This window comes from Lindgomyces ingoldianus (assembly GCF_010093535.1).
Source record: "Lindgomyces ingoldianus strain ATCC 200398 unplaced genomic scaffold BDR25scaffold_53, whole genome shotgun sequence".
Classification (NCBI taxonomy): Eukaryota; Fungi; Ascomycota; class Dothideomycetes; order Pleosporales; family Lindgomycetaceae; genus Lindgomyces; species Lindgomyces ingoldianus.
Window position 1 is genome coordinate 267,958 of NW_022985214.1, and position 22,174 is coordinate 290,131.

At 46.5% G+C, this 22,174-nt stretch overlaps 8 protein-coding genes across 8 annotated transcripts; 4 read left to right on the top strand and 4 right to left on the bottom strand.

Annotated features, from left to right (window-relative positions):
- Window positions 1-50: 50 nt before the first annotated feature.
- Window positions 51-1,230, top strand: BDR25DRAFT_244260 (GroES-like protein; the record flags this gene model as incomplete). Its single annotated transcript, XM_033685838.1, has 3 exons — window positions 51-116; window positions 169-907; window positions 968-1,230. The coding sequence occupies 3 exons, from the start codon at window positions 51-53 to the stop codon at window positions 1,228-1,230; spliced, it is 1,068 nt and encodes a 355-aa protein (XP_033540736.1).
- A 500-nt stretch (window positions 1,231-1,730) lies between these two features.
- Window positions 1,731-2,896, bottom strand: BDR25DRAFT_297349 (NAD(P)-binding protein). The gene is made up of 2 exons (XM_033688996.1): window positions 2,066-2,896; window positions 1,731-2,019 (listed from the first exon to the last, which is right to left on the bottom strand). The coding sequence occupies exons 1-2, from the start codon at window positions 2,681-2,683 to the stop codon at window positions 1,786-1,788; spliced, it is 852 nt and encodes a 283-aa protein (XP_033540737.1). The 5' UTR covers window positions 2,684-2,896; the 3' UTR covers window positions 1,731-1,785.
- A 372-nt stretch (window positions 2,897-3,268) lies between these two features.
- Window positions 3,269-4,378, top strand: BDR25DRAFT_297350 (uncharacterized protein; the record flags this gene model as incomplete). The annotated part of the gene is made up of 1 exon (XM_033688997.1): window positions 3,269-4,378. The coding sequence occupies exon 1, from the start codon at window positions 3,311-3,313 to the stop codon at window positions 4,376-4,378; it is 1,068 nt and encodes a 355-aa protein (XP_033540738.1). The 5' UTR covers window positions 3,269-3,310.
- A 127-nt stretch (window positions 4,379-4,505) lies between these two features.
- BDR25DRAFT_244456 (FAD/NAD(P)-binding domain-containing protein) lies at window positions 4,506-6,204 on the bottom strand (the record flags this gene model as incomplete). Its single annotated transcript, XM_033685845.1, has 2 exons — window positions 4,506-5,976; window positions 6,029-6,204. The coding sequence occupies 2 exons, from the start codon at window positions 6,202-6,204 to the stop codon at window positions 4,506-4,508; spliced, it is 1,647 nt and encodes a 548-aa protein (XP_033540739.1).
- Window positions 6,205-7,098: 894 nt separating this feature from the next.
- Window positions 7,099-9,012, top strand: BDR25DRAFT_329457 (FAD/NAD(P)-binding domain-containing protein; the record flags this gene model as incomplete). Its single annotated transcript, XM_033692458.1, has 4 exons — window positions 7,099-7,359; window positions 7,410-7,651; window positions 7,719-8,335; window positions 8,390-9,012. 4 exons carry the CDS (start codon window positions 7,099-7,101, stop codon window positions 9,010-9,012), a joined length of 1,743 nt encoding a protein of 580 aa, XP_033540740.1.
- A 41-nt stretch (window positions 9,013-9,053) lies between these two features.
- On the bottom strand, window positions 9,054-11,302 carry BDR25DRAFT_396952 (uncharacterized protein; the record flags this gene model as incomplete). The annotated part of the gene is made up of 3 exons (XM_033698471.1): window positions 9,054-10,100; window positions 10,176-11,008; window positions 11,056-11,302. The coding sequence occupies 3 exons, from the start codon at window positions 11,300-11,302 to the stop codon at window positions 9,054-9,056; spliced, it is 2,127 nt and encodes a 708-aa protein (XP_033540741.1).
- A 552-nt stretch (window positions 11,303-11,854) lies between these two features.
- Window positions 11,855-13,934, bottom strand: BDR25DRAFT_337651 (MFS general substrate transporter; the record flags this gene model as incomplete). Its single annotated transcript, XM_033693210.1, has 6 exons — window positions 11,855-11,881; window positions 11,941-12,149; window positions 12,198-12,910; window positions 12,964-13,004; window positions 13,058-13,101; window positions 13,931-13,934. The coding sequence occupies 6 exons, from the start codon at window positions 13,932-13,934 to the stop codon at window positions 11,855-11,857; spliced, it is 1,038 nt and encodes a 345-aa protein (XP_033540742.1).
- Window positions 13,935-16,289: 2,355 nt separating this feature from the next.
- On the top strand, window positions 16,290-16,534 carry BDR25DRAFT_362329 (uncharacterized protein; the record flags this gene model as incomplete). Its single annotated transcript, XM_033696553.1, has 2 exons — window positions 16,290-16,312; window positions 16,342-16,534. The coding sequence occupies 2 exons, from the start codon at window positions 16,290-16,292 to the stop codon at window positions 16,532-16,534; spliced, it is 216 nt and encodes a 71-aa protein (XP_033540743.1).
- Window positions 16,535-22,174: the final 5,640 nt, after the last annotated feature.

Below are 22,174 nucleotides of genomic sequence, written 5' to 3' on the forward strand. Positions count from 1 at the left end.
CTAAGTTTTTACGGTTTGGAATTCATCTTACTCCAACATCCGAATACCTTATGATGACGACTCCTATCCCCAAAACTATGCACGCATGGCGAAAACACCGAGGAAACATGGAAGCGGTCTGCTTATATTTCCCCACTTTCTCAATATCTCACATACTAAATTCCCTAGGTATGGGAAGAAATTCCTGTTCCTTCCGCCCCACCAACCGGCTTCTTGGTTAAACTCATCGCCTCCGGCGTATGCCGCAGCGACCACAATCTACTCACCAATGAAAAGCAACCGTCCTGGTTTCAGCAGCAGTTTACTCTCGGCCATGAAGGCTGTGGTACTATCATTGAAGTTGGGGACTGCGTTCCATCTAATTGCGGCTTCAAGATCGGCGACGTGATCGCGCTTTTATCGGTCCCTGGGTGCGGTCAAGACGACTGTCCTGAATGTAGTAGGGACTTACCGCAATTGTGTCAGACAGGGTACCATTCGGGGATAGGCCAAGATGGATTCTATGCACCGTATGCGACGATTGATGTTCGCGGTGCGGTGAAGGTTCCGCAAGGAGTCACGCCCTCTCAAGCTGCAGTTGCAACGGACGCCGTGACAACGGCCTATCATGCTATCCATCGACGAGGTGAGATTAAGGAAAATGAAACAGTGTTTTTATTCGGACTCGGGGGTCTAGGCTTCAACGCTTTGCAGCTAATTCGAGCAATCGGGGCCAGAGTTATTGTGAGCGATATTAAGCAGGAGAATATGGATGAGGCGAAGAAACTGGGTGTTCCAGAGCAAGATTTAGTGCCGGTCGGGAGATCGGTGAGGAAGTTTGTGGAGGAGAAGGGGTTGGTGGGGAAGATTGACACTGTGGCGGATTTTGCAGGGACGCAGGAGACTTTTGAGGATGCGCAATATATCGGTAAGCTAGTACCCTCCACCCAAGACTTACAAAAACTAGAATAGTGACATCCGTTTTCAGTCCGGCAAGCTGGGAAGATGCTCTGTGTAGGAACCTTGAACCACAAGAACACGGTGCACATGAAGATTGGTATTCGCAAAAGGCTGAGCATCATTTTCTCATACGGCGGGCAAACTCAAGATCTAGCTAAAGCTCTCGAGCTGATTCAGCAAGGGGTCTTGAATCCTCAGGTCGAAGATGGGAAGCTTTACGATTTCCCCGCTGTTCTGAAAGCCTTGGAAGCTGGGAATATCAAGGGCCGAATAGCTCTGTTGCAAGGCTAAATGTTTGCAGTTATGGAGCTCTCACCAACTACGCTGAACTCCTTTTGTAGCTCACTCCTTTGTATATAAATAAACCCTTCGGATACACACTTTTGCAATCAACTCAGTTTCTCATGACTCTAGTGCTCCCAGTAACTTCACACTAAAGCTAGGAGATTTCAAAAAGCTCTTTCGTTCTACAACCCCGCTTTTACTCTTTCTTTAGAAGGCAACGAATCCTCTACCCCGTGCTTGGATCCAGCTCCTCGAAACCCCAACTCACCTGAGCGCTTTAATTTTGTGAAGCTAGTGGGAGCACTAGAGGCATGAGGAACTGGATTGATTGCCAGAGAAGGGTAACTGAGGGTCTATATAGTACTAAGTGGCCTGTCATGTGACCCGAGGCTACCACTGGCTTGGGCAGCAGCCAGTGACGTGATTGGGCAGCAACATGTGAATGCAGCAGATGGGACTAGAGCTCCGTAGTTGCAAACAAGTTGCCTTCCTCGACGATCGTAATCCTTCCATGTCATCCAACTTCTCCAAACTACCAATCTAATTTCTGCCACCTAGCTTTCAGCCGTTCACACTCGCACTATTCGGCATCCCTATCCCCACAGCTGCAGTCACACCAGCATCAACAGGAAGTATTGCACCAGTTATCCATCTTGCATGATTGCTGGCCAAAAAAACCACCGCGCAAGCACAGTCCCAACCAGTCCCCTCCGTGCCAAGCAAGCTACGCTTTCTCCTTGCTTCTCTCGCCTCTTCACTCATTCCACCCGCATACATCATGGGTGTATACAGCATCTACAACAGTCAGCCAATCACCCTCCCGCAGCAGCAGTAAACCTACCCCAGGACAAACGCAATTGACCCGAATCCCATCCGTCGCATGATGCGCCGCCATGGCCCTCGTCATATTCACCACCGCACCCTTGCTTGTCGGATACAGTAAATGCGGCGTTCCACCCTTCAACCCAGCCACAGATCCCATATTGACAATGCAGCCTTTCACTTCCCCTTCATTCTTCTTCATCGCCGGAATCGCCTGCTTTGCCATCTGCACCATAGTCCCTACGTTAACTTCCATACTCTTCGCCCAAGCCTCCATATCAACATCTACAGCCGTACCCGCCGCACCTCCAATCCCGACATTATTGATCAGGATGTCGAGTCTGCCAAACGTTTCAATTGCATGAGTTACTGCCCTTTTGCAGTCCGACGTTTTGGTCACGTCAGATTGGAAAGGCATTGCTTTGCCGCGACCGGGTTTGGAGTTCGCCATATCTGCAGTTTTGGATGCCCATTCAAGGTTCAAGTCCAGGCAAAGGACATTGCAGCCTTCATCTGCGAGCATGATAGAGATGGCTCGGCCATTTCCAATTCCTTCACCTACGCAGCCGGCGCCGGTGACGATAGCGACTTTGTCTTTCAGTCCTCGCAATGGAGGATCGGAAGGGATATCTTCCATCGTGTTGCGGAAGTAAAAGTGGATTAAGATCGAGGGGACACCAATTTGCTGACGTGAGGTTCTCGCACGGGAAAGACAGGGGCGCTCGGTCAAAGCTTGGGTAATTCTAGTACCGTGATCAAGACAAGGAAGTCTGCCCAATTCAATGATCTAACCGTTTCAGACGATATTGCTTGCTTTGTAAACTCGGCAACCCTCAAATGGATTACCGAGATGATGGAATTAAGTCCGAGGAGATTTAGCCCCGAGGTTGCATCGACCGAGGTGGATGGAAGCGTGCGGGGCAAAGTGCGGGGAAAGTGAATTGCAGATTCATGCGCACTTCTCAGCACATGGAGCCTCCATGTGAATATGTACCTTGGTTTCCTTCTTTCACACGCGTGACATGATCCATCTTCACCATCAGCGTTTTCATCTTAGTCGGCGAGTTCCTTTTCACCAACTGTCAGACATGATCGTGAGGTCGGCGAAGTCATGAGAACGGAAGAATTATTTCACCCAGTCCAGTTTCCGCAACGCACATAAGGGCCAATAGAATCATCGAAGATTTCAGGACAGACGAAAGTATCCCTCTCAGAAGAAGCCTCCATATCGAATCAAGACATCAAAAATATTTTGTAACCAACAATGTGCGACTTCACCCAATATGCCGGCCCCTCTACAGAATGGCTTGAGGTTGAAAAGAAACTCCTAGCCCTAACCTTCGATATCACGCAAGAACCTTTGATCCTAAAACACGCCGTCAACGATGGTCGCGAACAAGTCGCTTCCAAAGCGATGGAGACTCTTGCGTCCAAAGTCCACATGCTTAACCACACCATCCCCACACGCGATGGATCCACCATCGAAGCTCGCAGCTATCGACCCGCCAGCAAGAAGATATCCGAAAAACTTCCTGTCTACTTGTTCTTCCACGGCGGAGGCTTCTTGTTCGGCACATTAGCGAGCGAGGACGCAACCTGTGCTCAGATCGCGGCCAATATCGGCATTGTGGTTGTGAATGTGAATTATCGACATACGCCTGAACATACGTTTCCAATAGCATGGCTTGACTCCCAAGACGCCTTTGAATGGTTACATTCGCACATTGAAGAGATTGGAGGAGATAGAGAGAAGGTTGTTGTCGGTGGGATATCGGCTGGCGGACAACTCTCCGCATCATTAGTCCTCGAACAGAATTTGGGGAAAGCTCTAACGAAGTGCCCGCCAGTCGCGGGCCAAGTACTGATGATACCATGCGTGGCGCATATCGACACATTCGGGGAGTCTCAGGCAAAACAGTTGAAAAATCCATCACACTCCTCATATGTGGAGAACAAGGATGCGCCGATATTACCGGAGAAGACCGTCCGCTTTTTCATGAGTCTTTTGAAAACCGAGATCCCAGATTTGAAGGATACGAAACTCAATCCAGGAAATGCGACTCCCGGAGATGTGAAGGGAATGCCGCCAACGGTATTTGGCATTGCTGGATTGGATCCGTTAAGGGATGAGGCTCTTCTGTATGCAAAAACACTTGCAGAGTCAGGCGTTCCGACAAATATTACTCTTTTTAAAGGGGTTCCACATGGATTTAGAAGGTTTGGAAGTGCGTTATCAGCGTGCCGAACTTGGGATGAGTGTGTGGAGAAAGGGATACTGTGGGCACTTTCAAATCCCAAGGCGACGGGAAAATTTGAGGTCAAAGTGAAGTGATTCCCGAGATCAGCCATAGTAGTCAAATTAATTCGGGACTGTGCAAACTGCATCCAGGTTGCATAATGCTACTTGAAATTAGGTGTGGGAAAATTTTTCTGAACAAATGTTGCCTCATGCCTTACGCTTACAACTTAACCAATCTCAAATCGGAATATTCCCTCGCCTTAACTTCATCGCATCTCTTCCGATACCCTGGTGCTGGCCCATTATACCTCGCAATCGTCCTCTTCTGCTTATGCTTCAAGTTCTTATTGACACCAGTCATCCACGAATCAATCTCAGTCGCTAGCAATCCTTTCGCACAATCATGCACATGTTCCGTCCAAGCTCGTACAGCTTCTTCTGTTGCTTCTGCGCACGTTATCTGATTGTCCCTGCAATATTCGATTAATTCTGCAACCCATTTCACTGCGTATTCGATTGAACGGGGAATATTTCCGAACATCTGATGAGGACCCATTATCATGAACATGTTAGGGAATCCACGGACAGTCAGGCCCAGGAACGTTTGAATACCTTCATTCCAAACATCTTTCAACTTGAGCCCATCGATACCTTTAAAATCGACTGCGTTAAAGGACCCGGTAACCGCATCAAATCCGGTGGCGTATATTATAATGTCGAACTCAAAGTCCCCATCCTTAGTCTTGATACCGTTCTCCGCAATGGACTTGATCGGATTCTCATTTATATCCACAAGCGTCACATTTGGTTGGTTGAACGCTTCGTAATAGCCACCCTCCAACGGAACCCTTCTCGTCCCAAATCCATGATTCTTCGGAATGAGCTTCTCTGCTGTGACTGGATCCTTGACACGTTGCCGGATCTTGTTCGCGATGAATTTGCTGAACAGTTCATTGGCCTCTCGGTCAGTGCCAATATCCCTAAAATTGGATAACCATTTAGAGAATCCAGCTTTCGAGTATAAGTCTTCCCAATGTCTCTCCCGCTCTTCGGGTGTGAGGTCGAAAACTGAGCGAGGGTCTGATAGGTGGATAAAACAAGCGTACGAATCGAGGCATTTCTGAAAAATCTCGGGGTATTGTTTGCGAATTGACCCCATTTCTTCGGGTCGGATCTTCGCATTTCGTAGTGGTGCGGTCCAATTCGGTGTGCGTTGGAAGACCGTTAAAGATCCAACGGAGTGGTATATCTCTTGAATAGTTTGAATAGCAGTGGCTCCCGTTCCAATGATGCCAACACGCTTTCCATCCAAGACTGATGCATCGTCCGGCCACCGTGCGGTGTGGAAGGCGTGACCTTTGAAATCACTGACCCCGGGTATGTTTGGAAGGGTCGGCTGATTCAAGATACCCATCGCCGTGATGATAAACTTCGATGTGTAGGTACGGCCTTCTTCATCGGTGAGCATCCAGGAGTTCGTCTCTTGCTTGAAGTGGGCGGAGGATATCCTTGTATTGAACTGCATGTCCTTTTTTAAATTGAATTTCTCGGCGACATACTGGCAATATCGAAGAGTTTCCTCCTGTCCCGCAAAATGCTCCGACCAGTCCCATTCATCCAACAACTCTTGCGAAAATGAGAAAATATATGAATACGATTCTGAATCGAAACGCGCACCGGGATATCGGTTCCTTTCATAAAGTCAGTTCTTCAAAACATATAAATTCGTTCCACAGGGATTACCAGAACCAAGTCCCTCCTTCACCTGCGCCTGCCTCGAGGATTCTTGATTTTAGTCCCAGCTGGTGCATTCGATACAGCGAGTACATCCCACTTTGTCCAGCACCGATGATGAGAACATCATAGTCCAATTGTGGGTCAAGGGTTGCTGACGAAACACCATTGAGTTGGCCCACCATGTTGCAGATTGTTCCGTGTGCGTGTACTTGATTTTCAAGGCGCAGTAGTCCTTTAGCTATGCATGAAACGACGTAGACAGCAATGTCTCCCAGAGTAATAATACCAAGGAGGCGGTTGATAAATCACTAAGCGTAGCGCAAATCATAGTTAGCATGCAATTCGGCCCACGAATGTTCCCGCATCTGGGGATTCTCCCAACGCTCCAGTCTAGCTGTTTTTAGATATACCGAGCCGTTTCCTGCGGACAACCGTGTATCGCCCGGCTTGGCATTGTTTCGGTATCAAGTTCACCACTATTCTATCGAAGGTACAGATGGTGATCTTGCCGGTGAGGTTTCCCGGTCGACTAGTCGCTAATACCGTCACCGCCGCCATCCTTCCAGGGAGCGAGTCAGCCATCGCAACTCCCTGTCCTACTATACACCCGTGCCTGTTGGAGCCATCAGCGGATGCCCGGTCTCTCAGCGGTATCCCTCTTCTGTTCACTGAAGTCGGAACCGAGACTTGCTTGGTCAGGTTCAGATCGAATGATCTAAGCTAATGTCTAGGGCTTCTTTTCTTCCAAGTATATCAGTAATATCGCGACTTCGAAAAGGCTTCGAAGATTTCGAATATCCAATAAGCAATCAATAGATTTCGTTTCCAACTTTACGTCTTCATTGTCGACCATGACTGTCTTTCTAGACCATTTGAGTGCTGACCCAGCACCAGGCTCGCACGCCGCTGAACCACTTCGCCCCAGTACAAGCCCAGGAACCGATGGCGAAATACCGAAAGTCAATGTTTCAATTCCGGTCGAGAAAGTTCCTGTTGGAAACGCTACAACGGCCATCCTAACCACGAACGGTTTCTCAATTGGTGCAACGAATAGCGTCAAGATTTCTTGCACACCCATGGCCAACAGAGCAGATAATTTGGCCTTCGATCCATTCTCGCTAAACAGCCAGTACGCCTACACACCGCGGAAACTCAAAGTGTTCACCATTGGTGCCGGATTTTCAGGGCTATTGATCGCACATAAGTTCCAGCATCGCTTCCCAGAAATGCAAGACATAGTCGACCACACAATCTTCGAGGCACATTCGGAAGTCGGTGGAACCTGGCTCGTAAACAATTATCCTGGAGTCCAATGTGATGTCCCAGCGCATATATATGTAAGGTCCTTGACTACGTTCCAGTGTAAGTCGAGGTTAATGAGTCCAAGGCTTTCCCATTCGATCCAAACCCGGAATGGTCGCGATTCTACGCCAGTGGGGAAGAAATCTTAGCGTACTTCAAGCGTACTGTAAAGAAGTGGAACCTTGGTCGAGATCTTCAACTGAACACTAAGGTAGTCGGGGCAAGGTGGCAAGAGAGCTTGGGCCAATGGAAAGTAACAGTTGAACACCAAGGTATACAAAGAGATGAATACTGCCACGTGTTAATTTCGGGGCAAGGTGTGCTTGTGTGAGTTTCTACAGCTCATGTTCGTGTTTCTCATATAGATACAAGTGCTAATAAGAATGCTGTAAAGTCATGAGAACTGGCCGGACATTCCCGGCCTCCGCTCGTTTAAAGGTCACATCACACACTCCGCTCGCTGGGATCACAATTATGATTACTCCCATAAACGCATTGCTGTCGTTGGAAATGGTTCTTCTGGCATACAGATCGTCCCTCAAATGGCTAAGCTTCCAGGAACCGAGGTAACAAACTTCATCCGCAGTGCGGCGTGGGTATATTACCGAGCGCCACCATCAAAGCATCTTGGCCGTGACGTTGACGATCCAAACCCTGCGTATACAGAGAATGAGAAAGACCAGTTCAGGGACCCAGAGTACCACCAACAGTATCGGAAAGGTATTATCTCAAGAACAAATAAGAGCTTCTACATCTTCATGAAAGGCGAGAACAATAAGGCAGGGATAAAAGCCGCGAGTGAACAAATGGCCGAGAAGCTAAACCATAACCCTGAGCTTTGCGAGAAACTGATTCCAAAGTGGGAATTGGGATGTCGAAGGATCACTCCTGGACCAGGATACCTGGAGTGCTTCTTAAGATCTAATTGCCATCTCACGAACAGTTCTATCACGAGGATATCGGAGAATGCGGTGCACACGGCCGATGGGAAATCGTTTGAGTGCGACGTTGGTGGGTAACACACGGCGTCGGACTTCTGAGACATATTTCTGACCACTGCAACAGTTATTTGCGCAACTGGATTCGATGTCTCCCACCGCCCTCGTTACCCGTTCATCGGCAGAAACAGCATAAATCTTCGTGAAAAGTGGGAAGACGAGCCAGAGTCTTATATATCAGTCATGACACCTGACTTCCCAAACTATTTCATGATGATGGGTCCAAACTGCCTCGGAGGCCATGGCTCGCTTGTTGAATCACTGAATTGGACCGGTGATTATTTCGTGAAGTGGATCAAGAAGATGGCAACTGAAGACATCAAATATGTCATGCCAAAGAGGGAGGTCGTGGATGCGTTCATGAAGTATGGAGATGAGATCCACAAGACATTAGTGTGGACCGGTGGATGCAAGAGCTGGTATAAAAGAAATCGAGTCGATGGGAGAGTAACGGCCTTGTTTGGTGGCAGTGCACATTTGTTCAATCGACTATTGGGTGATATTCGGGGAGAAGATTTCAGCATCACCTATAATTCCGCAAACCCGTTCCGATTTATGGGTAATGGTTTCACGCAGTATGAGATGGACGAGAGGAGCGATCTTTCGTGGTATGTTGAGGTAGCAGAGGAGCATCAGGGCCGTGGACCTCCAAAGGAAGTTATCATAAACAAGAACGAGGCTGTGCTTTAAATAAAATATCTAAAAGTGCAATGCCAACACAGCAATATAATTCAAGGATCAAAAACTGAATTTGGCATGTTCATGTTATACTCCGTGAAAGGGTCAAAAAGATCTTGATATTGCGCCAGCAATGTGTCGTGGAATACCTCATTATTTGGCGACGGAAATCCTCGGGTAGCAGTTCCATGCTCTCTCCCAGATATTAAACTCTGCGCGATTCCATTTGTTGACTTAGTTACAAAGGGAAAGAAGCGCATCCAGTCAAAGTCGTCATCCTCAGGAAGGGAATGCCCATTTGGGAGTGAAGATCCCCCCATGTCTCCAGAAGTCGTGGGGAATCCCGCATCCGTGTGTTGGAGACTAAGCTGAGAAATGCTTCCTGCACCGATTTGCGGTCCACCATTGTCAGCTGCAATTACAGATGACATATCAGTTCCACGCAGACGATCGAAGCCCTGGGAAATGACATTTGCGGACGCCCACATTTTCTGGAGCTGTTTGACAGTGTGCGTAAGGATATCTAGGTCTTCATTCGCGTACTTTGAAAGATGGTCTATTCGACAAGCCTGGAGGAGCGCGATGAAAGCTGTTGCAACGTGCCAGCACGTGATAGCCATCAGGAATCGCGAGTTCCCGCGGGCTAAGATGTCCTTTAAAATCCGCGCTGAACAAGAAGCAGCTAGAATAGCGGGTGGTAAGGCTTGTGGAAGATTTCCACCAGATCGCTTGAGATGAAGGACAATAATGGTAGTAAGGTAGGGTAGGTGCAATTGATGCACATCGCGATCGAATGATTCTGTACGGGCCGAGTCGATGCGTAGACGGAGATGTGGAGGGAGGGAATAAACCCATGCGATAAGCTCTTCGCAAAGATCGTATGGAAACTGTGCTGATGAGGGCTTCTCTAACCGTGATAGAATCTTGGCGATGCGCCCGATGATGGAGCATAAACGTACCCACTGAATGAATATCTCTCCTTTTCGCTGACTTTGCGGGTCGATTGGAAAGTCACCCAGAGTTGGTTGCTTCATACTGCAGTCATCGGGATCAATAATAGCCGGTTTGGATTGACACAGAGCCGTTAATCTCTCACGAGCCTGAGTGCCGCAGGTCAGTCTTACCTGCTATGTTTATGGAAAGTAGCCCAAAGATAGCGAAACCTATGTACTTACAAAGACAGTCCACCAGATTCTCCGTCGAAGACTAAGATCTAACCTCTCACTATGGGGATGACTAAGGACAGTTTCACGATGAATGTTCATCTGCTGAGCATGTCTAATGATTACTGAAGTCCACCACCAAGAAGAATGCCGGTGTACTCTAGATGGAGCTTGCGGAGCCCACCAATAGAATAAACATAGGGATTTAAGAGACGTGATAATGTCTGCTTCTTCATCCTCGTAGAATATTGTGCGAGCTTTCTTGTAGTAGGCTTCGGGGCCATCATGCGGAAGTAGCGGTGGTTGTACGTGGCTGGCTGCTAGTGCAAGTGCATTTGCCAGGAGGGGAGATCGCGATATCTCGGCAGACAGAGTGGCCCGGTCTAACACCGGGCACCAAGGGTAGCAGTATTCGAAGTAGGTCTCCGTAAAGATTTGCTGGAGGTCTGGTTGAAGTTCGGAGCTATATCGATGTTCTAGCTGGGCCACAAGTGCCTGATTTTCGGCGTCGAACTGGTTCTCCGGTCCATAAACTTGAAGAAATCCAGTGTCAACATCGCCGAGCTGGGTTGGAGTAGAGTCCGTGTGACCATTGCTGACTTGGGAACGTCGCGCAGGGGAGTCGTTTTGAAGAATGTGGACAAGGTTCCCCGGGGATGGGTTCGGCCGAAAGTCCATGGCCCTAGGATAGTGGAGAGAGGTTGGAGATTGATCAGTACGATTCAAGTTTGGGTCGATAGCAGCTGCGTTCGACGTCGTGTTCGGAGCCGTGAACTCCTGGAATGTGGCATCAGCAGCAAGCAAAGCATCCACGCCATTTGTAATTTGAGAAGGGGATGGGTATCCTAAGAGGCGTTAGATATTGGCTGGGTGGGCAAGGAGACAAAAGTACTAGGGGCTGTAGCATCTTGGGTCTCGCCATCTCTTCGAGGTCGACGCCTCCTCTCACGTTTCGAAGGGCGAATGCGACATTCTCGACCAGAGTTGGAGCAATTTGTACATGCATTGATTTCTTGGCTTCGCTGGCTCTGAATATCGCATTTGATCTTCTTCGAATGGCAAGCAATGCAGACCAGCTCCGCACGCTTTCGCTTGGGTGGGTTTGCGGCAAAGTGGAGCCAGTTCGAGTCCGTAGCCATGCCTGCTCACGACTTCCTCATTCTTTCAATTATTTTCACACATCAGTTGCGATATAGAAGAGGTGATATTTGTGGCGAGAAAGGAGGGGGGGTGAGCAACGTTGTGTCAGAGGTGGATTCTAAGATGGAAGATCGAGCGGAACGGGACCGCACAACCGTAGCGTCCACGTGATCATGGAAACTGCGCTAACTAGGCCAGTGAATACTTCTTCAAGAACAGCGTGTGTATTTAGCATCGAAGCATATTTACAAGGCATTCACTCAGAAGCAGGGTCGTGGTTGTTTATATTCCACTAACACACCTTCATGGGAACCAGCCGTGCATCCCGACATGTCTCCCTTTCGAATATTATAAAATAAAATCAGCAGCGAGCTTTCTAGAATATTCGCACCTCCTAACAACATTTGCGGAGCATATTTAAACTATAGGGCCTCTTTAAATGACACAAGAGACCACTAACAGGAACCAGTTCTATTGAGTGCATAGACGAATCTGCTGCACTCTCCAAAGCGCACGACCACCGTCCACACCCACGTAACCCCGCCCCACGCCTACAGTGTATACCTGAACTGCGGATTCTACACTCAATCATTAGCCATGATCCCATCTCTTCTAAAAGTACAAGGCAATGGCTTACCTTCTTATCCGTAAGATCATCTTCATACGCGTGTTCAAACCCTTCCATAATCCCCGCCCTATCTCGTCGTCTATTCTCCCACACGCATAGAAACCGGTACACCAGCGCAAGAAGCCCAGCAACGATAGCCGTAACTGTGACAACGATGAAACCAGGGATATACCGGGGTGCATCTGCTGGCTTGAAGACGAGTGGGCCTACGAAATTTCCTATTTGAGCGATCAGCTTGAACGCCGAGGGAGAGTGGGCAAACCTACCTAGACAGTATCCAATGTAGATACCCGATGATGCAATGGAACGCTTTGTGTACCCAGCCGTATTTGCAATTTGCAATCCCATCAATGCCGCATACCCTCCCCCGACCGAAGGAAGAATATAGCAAGCGAACAACAAGGCACCAGTCTCGGATTTAGGAAGGAGCCACAGAAGAAGTGCTGCGACGGTTGTGCCGACCTGACATGCAAAAACCAGCCATGAACGAAGTCCGGAATACTTGTAGCATAGGTACGGGGCAACAAGTTGGAGAGTACCGGCATAAGCTCCAGCCGGCATAACAAGAAGAAGCGAGTTGAGCGTACTAAAGCCGAAGGAATCGATGATAATGGGGATGAAAGTGGAGATTGGACCGTTTGCAATCATGGACAGGAAGGCGACCAAAAACACCAGCCAGAACTTCAGATCAAGTAGAAGCTCGCCGATCTGTTCTTTCTTCAAATGGGTATTCCGAACACCAGAGTTGTTGGTTCTGAGGCGCGCGACTGAGATATATCGTTCCCGTTCATCAAACCCTTTAGCCCGGACGGGGTCGGGGGGAAGTATGAAGAAGAGAGCAACCCCCCACAGAATGGTCAGTCCGCCCGCAAAAAAGTACATATATTTCCAGGAGTGAAGCGGCCCTTTAACGAGGCCGAAGCCATAGTTGACAACCGGCGAGAAGATGGACACGTAACCTGTGCAGCTGTACCATATGCTTATGAAGTTGTTAGTGACTCTTGGAGACCCCCCAAGCTTAAGACGACTCACCCCATTCTTAAAGCTTGTTCATTCTTCTTGTAGAAGCTCCCCTGTTAATTCCGTTAGATGAAGATCTTTGCGGCAATAGAGGCATGGAACATACTACAATCATCATGAACATCGGACTTATCCCGCTCTCAAGGAAACCTAGAAAGAACCGTTGCGCATAGAGTGCCTGGTATTCGAGGCCGCACTGAGCCTTGGCTGAGTCGCTGTCTCGCTTCTCGACCAATCGCCTCCTGCGGGCGTCTGCGGATGTCCACCCCCGGCTCTCGCGCCCGTGCGGTGGACATCTCCTACTGCACCGGCCGCCTGCTGAGCCCGCCGCTGATGGCTCCTGTACTACACACACACACACACACACACATATATGTATGGATGGAGAGGCCCTAGGGCAGGCCAGGCCCTGCCCTCACCTTCATCCCGAGCCCGAGCTTCAGCGTGCACTGCTTGCTGCTGTATATACCCTCCCTCACTGTACACACTCACTCAGGGGCAAGAGCAGGGCAAGGCGAGCGAGCATGGGTCTACAGCGCAGGGCGCGTCGCGAGCGCGCAGACGTCAACATCGCGAACAACGCTGAGCTGCGCGCCAATGCGCACCATATCCTAGCTACAATTCGCGAGCAGCGGCCAGAGAATACGCACCAGGTCTATGTTCCAAAGCAGGAGGAATTCAAGGTAGTATTCTCGCCCGCCTGCCTGCCTATCTGTGTGTCTGTGTCTGTGCTAACTCCCGCGTCTAGGCGTTCTGCGAGAGGAAGCAGTACCACGACAGCAGCACTGTTACAGAGGAGAAGCTGCTGCTCTTCCTAGTTAAGGAGGTTGCGAACCAGCCCTTAAGGACTAGGTCTCGCAAGGTAGGGAGCGACGTCCCCCAAGACAAGACGCGTCTTGCCTGGCGCTCAGTTCGCGCCTACATCACAGCCATCACCAACCTCTGGCGAGAGCAGAAGGCGCTGGGCATGAACAGCCACCCATCGCCGCGCGTAGACAGCGCAAGGGAGTACCTTAGGTCTCTGCAGCGCAGGGATGCCCAGCGAGATCAAGAGCAGTACGCCGACAAGGGCAGAGACACGCTGCTCAACGGCTACACTAAGGACAAGTTTGAGCGGCTCTGTAGCGAGCTGTGGACACATAGCGCAGACGCGAGCTTGTCCTCAGCAACAGTAGAGTGTCACTTCCGTACGCTAGTCGATCTCATGCTGGGCCACTACATGCTCACGCGTGGAGGCGACCGCCGTTCTGCAGAGATCTCAGACCTGTTCACCTTCAAGTTCAAGGGGGAGGGCCCTACGCGCTGCATGCCCCTAATATTCACCACCCGCGCAAGCAAGCAGAACCAGCATGGCCGGCTCAAGACAATAGGCGCGCTGCGGCACAGAAAGCCAATCCTCTGCATGCTCAGCAGCCTAGCCTTCTACCTGCTCTATCGCTGGGACCTAGGCGACAAGCCCTTTCCTGACTTCAGTGAGCGCTCAGCCTAGTACCGCATACAGCTAATCAAGGCCAGCACAGGCGATCGTACAGCAGCCTTCTCCTACAACTCCCAGCGCAACTGGGTCGCGAAGGCGTACAGTTACGCTGGGATCTCATCTCAGAAGAAGACTCACCTCCCACGCAGTAGAGCAGCTAAGCTAGCAGAGCTTAAAGGGGTCAGTAAGGATCAGATTTAGCAAGCAGGCAGGTGGAATCAGGAGCAAATGGTTGGCTGCTACCTCAACTCACTGCCGCAGAAGTTCATGAGGTCTATGGCTGGCCATCCGCCGCAGATGGGCTGCTTCGAGATCCCTCGCGCAGCTGTCGTGCCTCCAGACGAGCTCCTGTCTCTCATCTGGCCAGAGCTCAATGCGTGGAAGGGCCGCTTCGGCCCACACGCTGGCCAGATCAACAACCTAGCCGCAGGGGGCCTCACAAGCCTGCTGCTCTACCTCAGAGAGGTGATCCTCCAGGACTCAGTTGCGCTGCGCCGGCGCTTCCCTAGCCACCCTGTGTGGAGCCACCCAGTGTTCCAGCACAGGGCGTACGCCGCCTTCGCTCAGGACATCGACGCGTCTCTCGACGCAGAGGCAGCTCCTAGTCGGCTGTCAGTCCTGTACCAGGCAATACCCCTGCTTGCTAACCAGCTCCAAGCGCTAGATGCCCAGAACAAGCAGCAGATAAGGGAGCTTAAGAGGGAGCTTAAGGAGGAGCTCAATCACGTGCGCAAGCTGCAGAGATTACAGTCTCAGCAGCTGCAGGTGCTCACGTCTGGCAGCCTTATGTTCCGCCTGGAGGCATCGCAGGCGCAGGGCGGTCTGCTGCTGCCACCACCTCCACTCAGGCACACAGCAGCTGCGCCGCCGTCGCTGGCAGACGTAGATTCAAGCAGGTATACCTCTGCCCAGGCCAGCCTCGCGCCTACGCCGTCTGCGCGCTCGCCTAGCCCATCGCCGCTGCCAGCAGCGCTTGAGCTGGCGCCTAAGCTAGAACCTGCACCAAAGCATCGCATGTGCCGCGCTGTGAGGACCGTGGAGGATCTCTGGCGCGAATGGACAGTAGGCCTGCAGGGCCAGCCTTCCATCGCTGAGCTAGACAGGCGCTGGGGGAACAAGTGGAGGTCAGGTCGTCAGAGCGAGCTGCAGTGGTACTCTCTGCGGCTCGAGGTCATCAAGGAGATCAGGCGCATCGCGCAGGCGCGGAGGACCAGCGAGGAGGCGGCCATGTGGCAGGTGAGCCAGCAGCAGCAGCAGCAGAGGGTCTCGCTGGACCAGCTCTGCAAGCATCTCAGAGTCGCTCAGAAGGAGAGCAATCGCCCCTAGTTTTGTAGTCCTAGTATTGTATATAGTTATTGTTATAAGAGTTAATTAATTAGTGTTTAGATAGTTATAGCTGCTAAGTAGGGATTCTATTCTGCATTGTTCTGCAATTTGCTGCGTCTTGTTGCAATTTGCTGCATTATTCTGCAATATGCTGCGTCTTGTTGTAATTTGCTGCATTGTTCTGCAATTTGCTGCGTTTTATTGCAATTTACTGCATTATTCTGCAATTTGCTGCGTCTTTTTGCAATTTGCTGCATTATTCTGCAATTTGCTGCTTCTTGTTGCAATTTAATACATTATTCTGCAATTTGCTGCATTATTAGAATACTGTGCAAGCACAGTATACTTCTGTCACACTGTGACATTTATAAAGAGGTACCTAGCAGCCATACAGTGCGTTCCCAGCAACGTAATAGCAATTATAATGCAGCTCTGCAGCGCTTTAAAGCTAGAGCAGCCTAGCAGCTATTATAAGACTAAAAATCAGGCTATTTGCACATGTGGCGGCGTAGATATCGCCCATGGAGGGTGGGCAATGGACATGGGTGGATACTGGAAGTTGATGAGCGCACGGCCCCCCCTGCCAGCGAAAATCTCGCTAAGCCGCTGAATCAGCCATACAAATGTCGCCGTAGATATACTATTGATACAGCCAGCCGTCAAAAGTCTGGTTCGCCAAGCCACCAACACCAAAACGCGCGATGCACGCGTCAATCAACTACCACCCACGCAACCATGCAGCGCCGTTCTTTTGGCCAAGAGATAAGCGCAAATTGTTAGCGCAACGCTGAATTATCTATAAGAGCTTAGGATTTAATTATTTTAAAGTAGGAGGCTAGCGCGGCTGCGGCAGAGTTAGCTAATGAATTTAGCTGCACAACAAAGTGCGTACGCGACACTGTTAATTAATACCTTAAAACAGGCACTAATTAATCGCGCCCTCGCTCTAGCCAGCCTTTAAAGCTCACGCGTAGGGACATTTAGCAGCTCTATTATTACGCTTAAAAAACTCTAAAGATTACGTATTTAAAACTTCTTTAAAAAGTAGGCCTTAATAGACGCATTTTAAAGACTATAGCATACTGCGCTTTAAGGCATAAGGGATTAAAGAAGTTTAGGTGTAAGAGAAGGCTAAAGATAACTTACACAACTGCTGCACTGCGCTAGAGCTAGAAGAGAAAGTAGAGAGATTTTAATTTTTAAAGGCAGACTGTTTAGTTCTCTAATAAGTGCTTAGTTTAGCTAGGTTCTAGCGCTAATCGCAAGTAGTGCTTCTAGTATCTGTACAAGAAATAGAGGCCTAAGATAATTAAGGAGCATTCTACAAGCAGGCCTTGCTAGCAGATGGTGTAGGCGTCAATCTAGATTAATAAGAAGAGGCGCGTACAGAGGAGCCCACTTATTATTATAGAGAGAGACCCTAACGCACCACACAGAGGATACTCAGCGCGCAGCTATACTCAAGCGCTAGAGGGGGGTCTTCTGCGCAACTATTGTCGCGGGGATTAATTCCTGCAGGATAACGCTTAAATCCACACTGCTCTTTATACTTGTAATTAGATAGCTAAGCATTGTAACGATTCTCATGAATCGTTCCATCTCGGGTCGCCCCGGAACCTATCCGAAGGGTCTCCGTATCGGCTCCGACCCTGACTCGACTCTGCCCGGCCCCCTGCTGTTACCCCTATTCCCTCATGTATTTAGTTGCACCTCGCCCCCGTAGCTAGCTCGGTAGTTTTCTGATATCCTACGTACAAGGCCTATAGGTGTCATTAGTATTCCCAGGTCTCTGAGTCCCCACGCACTCCCATATGCCTCTGAGTGGATTCATACCGCATTCAGACCCATTGTCTTGCCTGCGCTATTACATTATATTAGAAAACTTGCTTTTGCTAGTAACAGCCTTGTTACAATATCGCATTAATTGTTTGTTTAACTACGTCTAACTCTAAGAAGCGTCTAATTTAGTTTAGGTTACTGTTCTTACACACTGTTACATTAAATTATTTAGTTAGTACAGATAGGATCCTAGAGACCTCCTGTTAACTAAAGCCTTTAGGTTTAGAACTTCCTATCCCCTATAATTAGGATTGCCTTTAGAAAAGTTGCAAAGAGTGCGCTAAGGTAGAAACTTAAAGACTACTAATAACCTATTAAGATTAGGGACAACTACTAATGCCTAACCCTTAACTACTATTAGATCTTATTGTAAAGACTGCAACCTGTTCTAGCTACAGCTAAGGCAAGATGCCTGCCTTTAGAACTAAACTACTACTAACCTTAACAGCTAAACCCCCTTTTATAGGACCTAAAGCTAAAAACCTACTAGATTTAGAGTTAAACTCTAGTAGCATAGCCCTTAAGAACTAAGTTGCTTAATTAAGGGCACAAATTAAACAGCTAACTAGATTAAAAACTGTTAGTTCTAATTATCCCCTACTAACTACTAAATCACCCCTAATAATGCCTTAAATCACCCCTGCCACTCTAATAGCAAGAGACCTTTTAGGCACCCCTAAGCTCCTTTAAAGCTACCTTACTAAATATACGCCTAAGATTAAGAACCTTACAGATAGCAAAGAACCTACATTTAAATAATAGCAAGCCTCTATTACAGACAGACTTAACATTAATGCAGATTACTATTAGAGTAAGCGCGCACACATGGCGCTAGTATAGGGACACACTGCTGGTATCGCGAAGGAATACCTAGAGCCTAGATACCTAGCTAAATTAGATCACTTTTAGTTTAGGAACGCAGAAGAAATAATTAAGCTTTTATAAACTTACTTTATTACTAGCAATAAAGAAACAGAGGCGCAACAGGCGTTTTAAACTCTAAGAATAGGCAAAGAAAAAGTGTTCTCTAACTTTAAAGCTTACTTTATTAGTGCTGCTGTTAAAGGGTCTATATTAAAGGCAGAATAGTTCTTCTACCTATAGAAAAAGATACTACTTAGCCTAAGAGTACTAAACTTAGGTTTTAAGCACACTTAGAAGAGCTTTTTTAAGACTATAGTAGCTTACCTAACAGCCTACAACATAGAAAGAAGGAATACCCCTGCTATTTTAGAGTAAACTGTTAATCTTACCTAACAGTCTACTGTTAAACCTAGTACAGATTAGTCTTAGAAGGTTTCTAGTAATACATCTAAGGCAGTATACTATTCTAGTGCACCCTAACCTACACCTCTGTTAGTACCCCAGTCCACATTAGTTACCTATAGACAATCCAGCTAGACACCTGCCCTAGAAAGACAGACAACTCCTAGCAACTGTTATAATTGTGGAAAACTAGGACATTTCGCCAGCAACTGCCCTATCCCTAGAGTACAAGAAATAGAGGTGGAGCAGCAAGATTCTAAAGAAGAATTTGTAGACATAAATAATTTTAATCTAGATACCTCTTAGATAGGAAATAGTAATGCCTAGGGAAACTCTTTATTCTAGGCTTAAGTAAGTATAATCTATTAAACATTAATCTATTGCACTTGTTTAGAGGAAAACACTTCTAAGTCCCTACTGTTTTGTATTTAAAAAGCATTAAAGTCTATTTAAATCTCTTAGTTAATACTAGCGCCTATAGTTTTCTATTTATTAACTTAACAACTGCTAAGTTATTATCTTAATGCCTCTATGTTTCTATCTAACGCTTACTATTTAAAGTTATAGTTAAGGGCTTTTAAGATTAGATCTGAGTCCCTGTCTACTAGTATATCTGCTTGCACATGCAAATTAATAGGAGAAGCATCTAAAACTGCCTCTTTGTTATTATAAACCTTAGCTCCTAGGATTGCATTATTAGCATTAAATAGTTATGTTGTTTTAAACTCTATCTAGATACAGAGAGGAATTAGATTATATAGCCTAGCAAATATCTGCCTACCTACAAACCTTTGCTGCCCTTGCTTATGCAATTAACCTAGCCTGCGCGCAACAAAGAAGTGGAGTTAGATATTAAACAACACAACGCACTATAGAAAAAGGACTAATTTTAGCAGTTATACAGCCTAACAATTTACTGCATTAAGGGTTTGCTAAGGCTACTAAAATTATACAGATCTTCTATTATCCACAGTCTAAAGACACTTAAATTGTCCTTCTGCCTATCTATTAAAAAGTCTAGAACAGGCCTAAAGGAGGTCTATTTAGCTACTATTACCTTAATTTTAGCAAATGCTTTTTATTTTAATATAAAAAGAAAAAAGAACAAGTTTTTTTTAACTTCTATCTATAAAATTAAGCAGTTAATTAAAGACAAGTAAGCCTTACAGTTAGACGCTAAACGTGAAACTAAAGTATTAGTAAACCTCTAATTACTATCTAAATACTGTTAGTACTAAGATGTATTTAGCCACACCGCAGCTTACTAGCTACCAGTACATTGTCTATATAACCACAAGATTGTCCTTACAGAGCCTCTCCCCAACAGTTACAGTCTGTTGTACAAACAGAACCTTAAGGAGCTAGAGGCAACAAAGAAATACATTATAAATAATCTAAAATATAGCTTTATTAAGCAGAGTTAGAGCTCTTTTGCATCTTCTATCCTTTGTGTACAGAAACTAAATGGCAACTTATGTATCTGCGTTAATTACCGCAAACTTAACACTCTTACCTGCAAGGATGTGTATCTAATACTGCGCATAGACAAACTCCTGTTAAGACCTACTAAGGCAGTAATCTTTACTAAGTTTAATATTCGCGTAGCTTTTAACAAGATTAGGATAGATCTAAGCTCTAAAGAGTGTACTACCTTTTAGACATAATACAGAACCTATAAGTGTAAAGTCCTGCCTTTTAGATTATGTAATAGTCTAGCAACTTACTAGCGCTATATAAACAATATATTAATTAACTATTTAGATAATTTCTGCATTACCTATCTTAATAACATCCTTATCTACTCTAAAGACAAGGCAACTTATATCCTCTATGTTAAGAAAGTCTTAGAAAGGCTCTAGCAAGCAGAATTATAAGTAAAGATTAAGAAGAGCAAATTTTATGTTACTTAAATAAGGTATCTTAGCTATATACTCTTAAACAAAGGACTAGAGGTTAACCTAGAGAAAGTAGAGGTGCTACGCAACTGGCAGGCGCCTACTACTGTAACAGGTGTAAAATCCTTCCTAGGCTTTACTAGATTCTATTAGCAATTTGTTCTAGAATTCTCTTATGTAGCAAAACTAATTATTGCGCTTTAGAGCCCTACTACCTCTTTTATATAGACTTTAGAGTGTAACGTGGCTTTTAAAAAGCTAAAGTCTGTGCTACTAAGTATACCCACACTTTGCTATTTTAACTCTGCGTTGTAAACTAAAATTAAAACTAACACTTCTAATAGGGTAGTAGCAGGAGTCCTCTTTTAGGAACAAGCAGATGGAAATTAGTGCCCTGTATTGTTCTATAGCAAGGTCCTATCTAGTTTGGAGCTGAACTAGGAGATACATAATAAGGAGCTATTCGCAATTGTTACTGCGTTTAAATAATAGAGGGCTGAGCTTACATCTGTGGCAATAAGCACTCTAGTATATACTAATTATTATTTATTAAAGTACTTTATAATAACAAAGGTGCTAAATGCTTGTTAGGTCTATTAGGCTAAAGAGTTAGCTTAGTATTGCTTCTAAATTAAGTACACCCCTAGCAAGAACAACGCTAGGGCAGACATTCTTAGTTATTGCAAACAAGACGTAGAAAATTTAAGAGCAGCTTAAACTAACAATAGGTTAAGGGTCCTACTAGGACTGCACTAACTGCACCCCTAAATTAACTCTAAACTAGCCTAGTACTACATTGCTTAAACAACAACTTAAGCAGCTATACTAAACATTATAGAAGGACTAGACTAGGTTATGTCTCTAGATTTTTTAGAATTAATTAATGTATTACTTTAAGAGAATTAAGCCTCTTTTGCATAGAAGCAAGAACTCCTACCCTACTATTATTAGATAGGAAACAGACTACTCCTCTATGCTAACTGCTTATGTGTGCTAGCAGACTTGTTGCTGTGTACCTAACTTATCTAAGAAGTCTATAACTAAGTATCTTTAGCACATCCTAGTGCTACTAAGACTTATTAGTTACTAGCCTAAAAGTACTACTAGAAGGGTATAGAGGCTACTTGCAAATAATATGTATAGAATTGCCTCCCCTGTTGTAAGGCTTATCTAAAACAGACTTAAACCCTAGGCTTTATCTACCCCCTGCTAATTTCTACTTAACTAATGCAGCACCTGTGCATTAACTTTAAGGAGTTCCCTAAAGACAAGTCTAGATATAATTAGATTATAGTTATAATTAATCACCTATCTAAATAAGCTATTTCTATCCCCTGCTATAAAACAATTAACACCTAGAGAATAGCTGCTTTATTTGTTTAATAAGTGTACTGTTTTAGCTACACACCTAAAACTATTA

Excerpts from the sequence above, each read along its gene's own strand:
- BDR25DRAFT_297349 (XM_033688996.1), bottom strand. The coding sequence starts at position 2,683 with ATGGAAGATATCCCTTCCGATCCTCCATTGCGAGGACTGAAAGACAAA. Across the intron at positions 2,020-2,065 it reads TCAATTGCGTTTGTCCTGGG|ATGCTGTATACACCCATGAT; the intron begins GTAGGTTTACTG and ends TGACTGTTGTAG.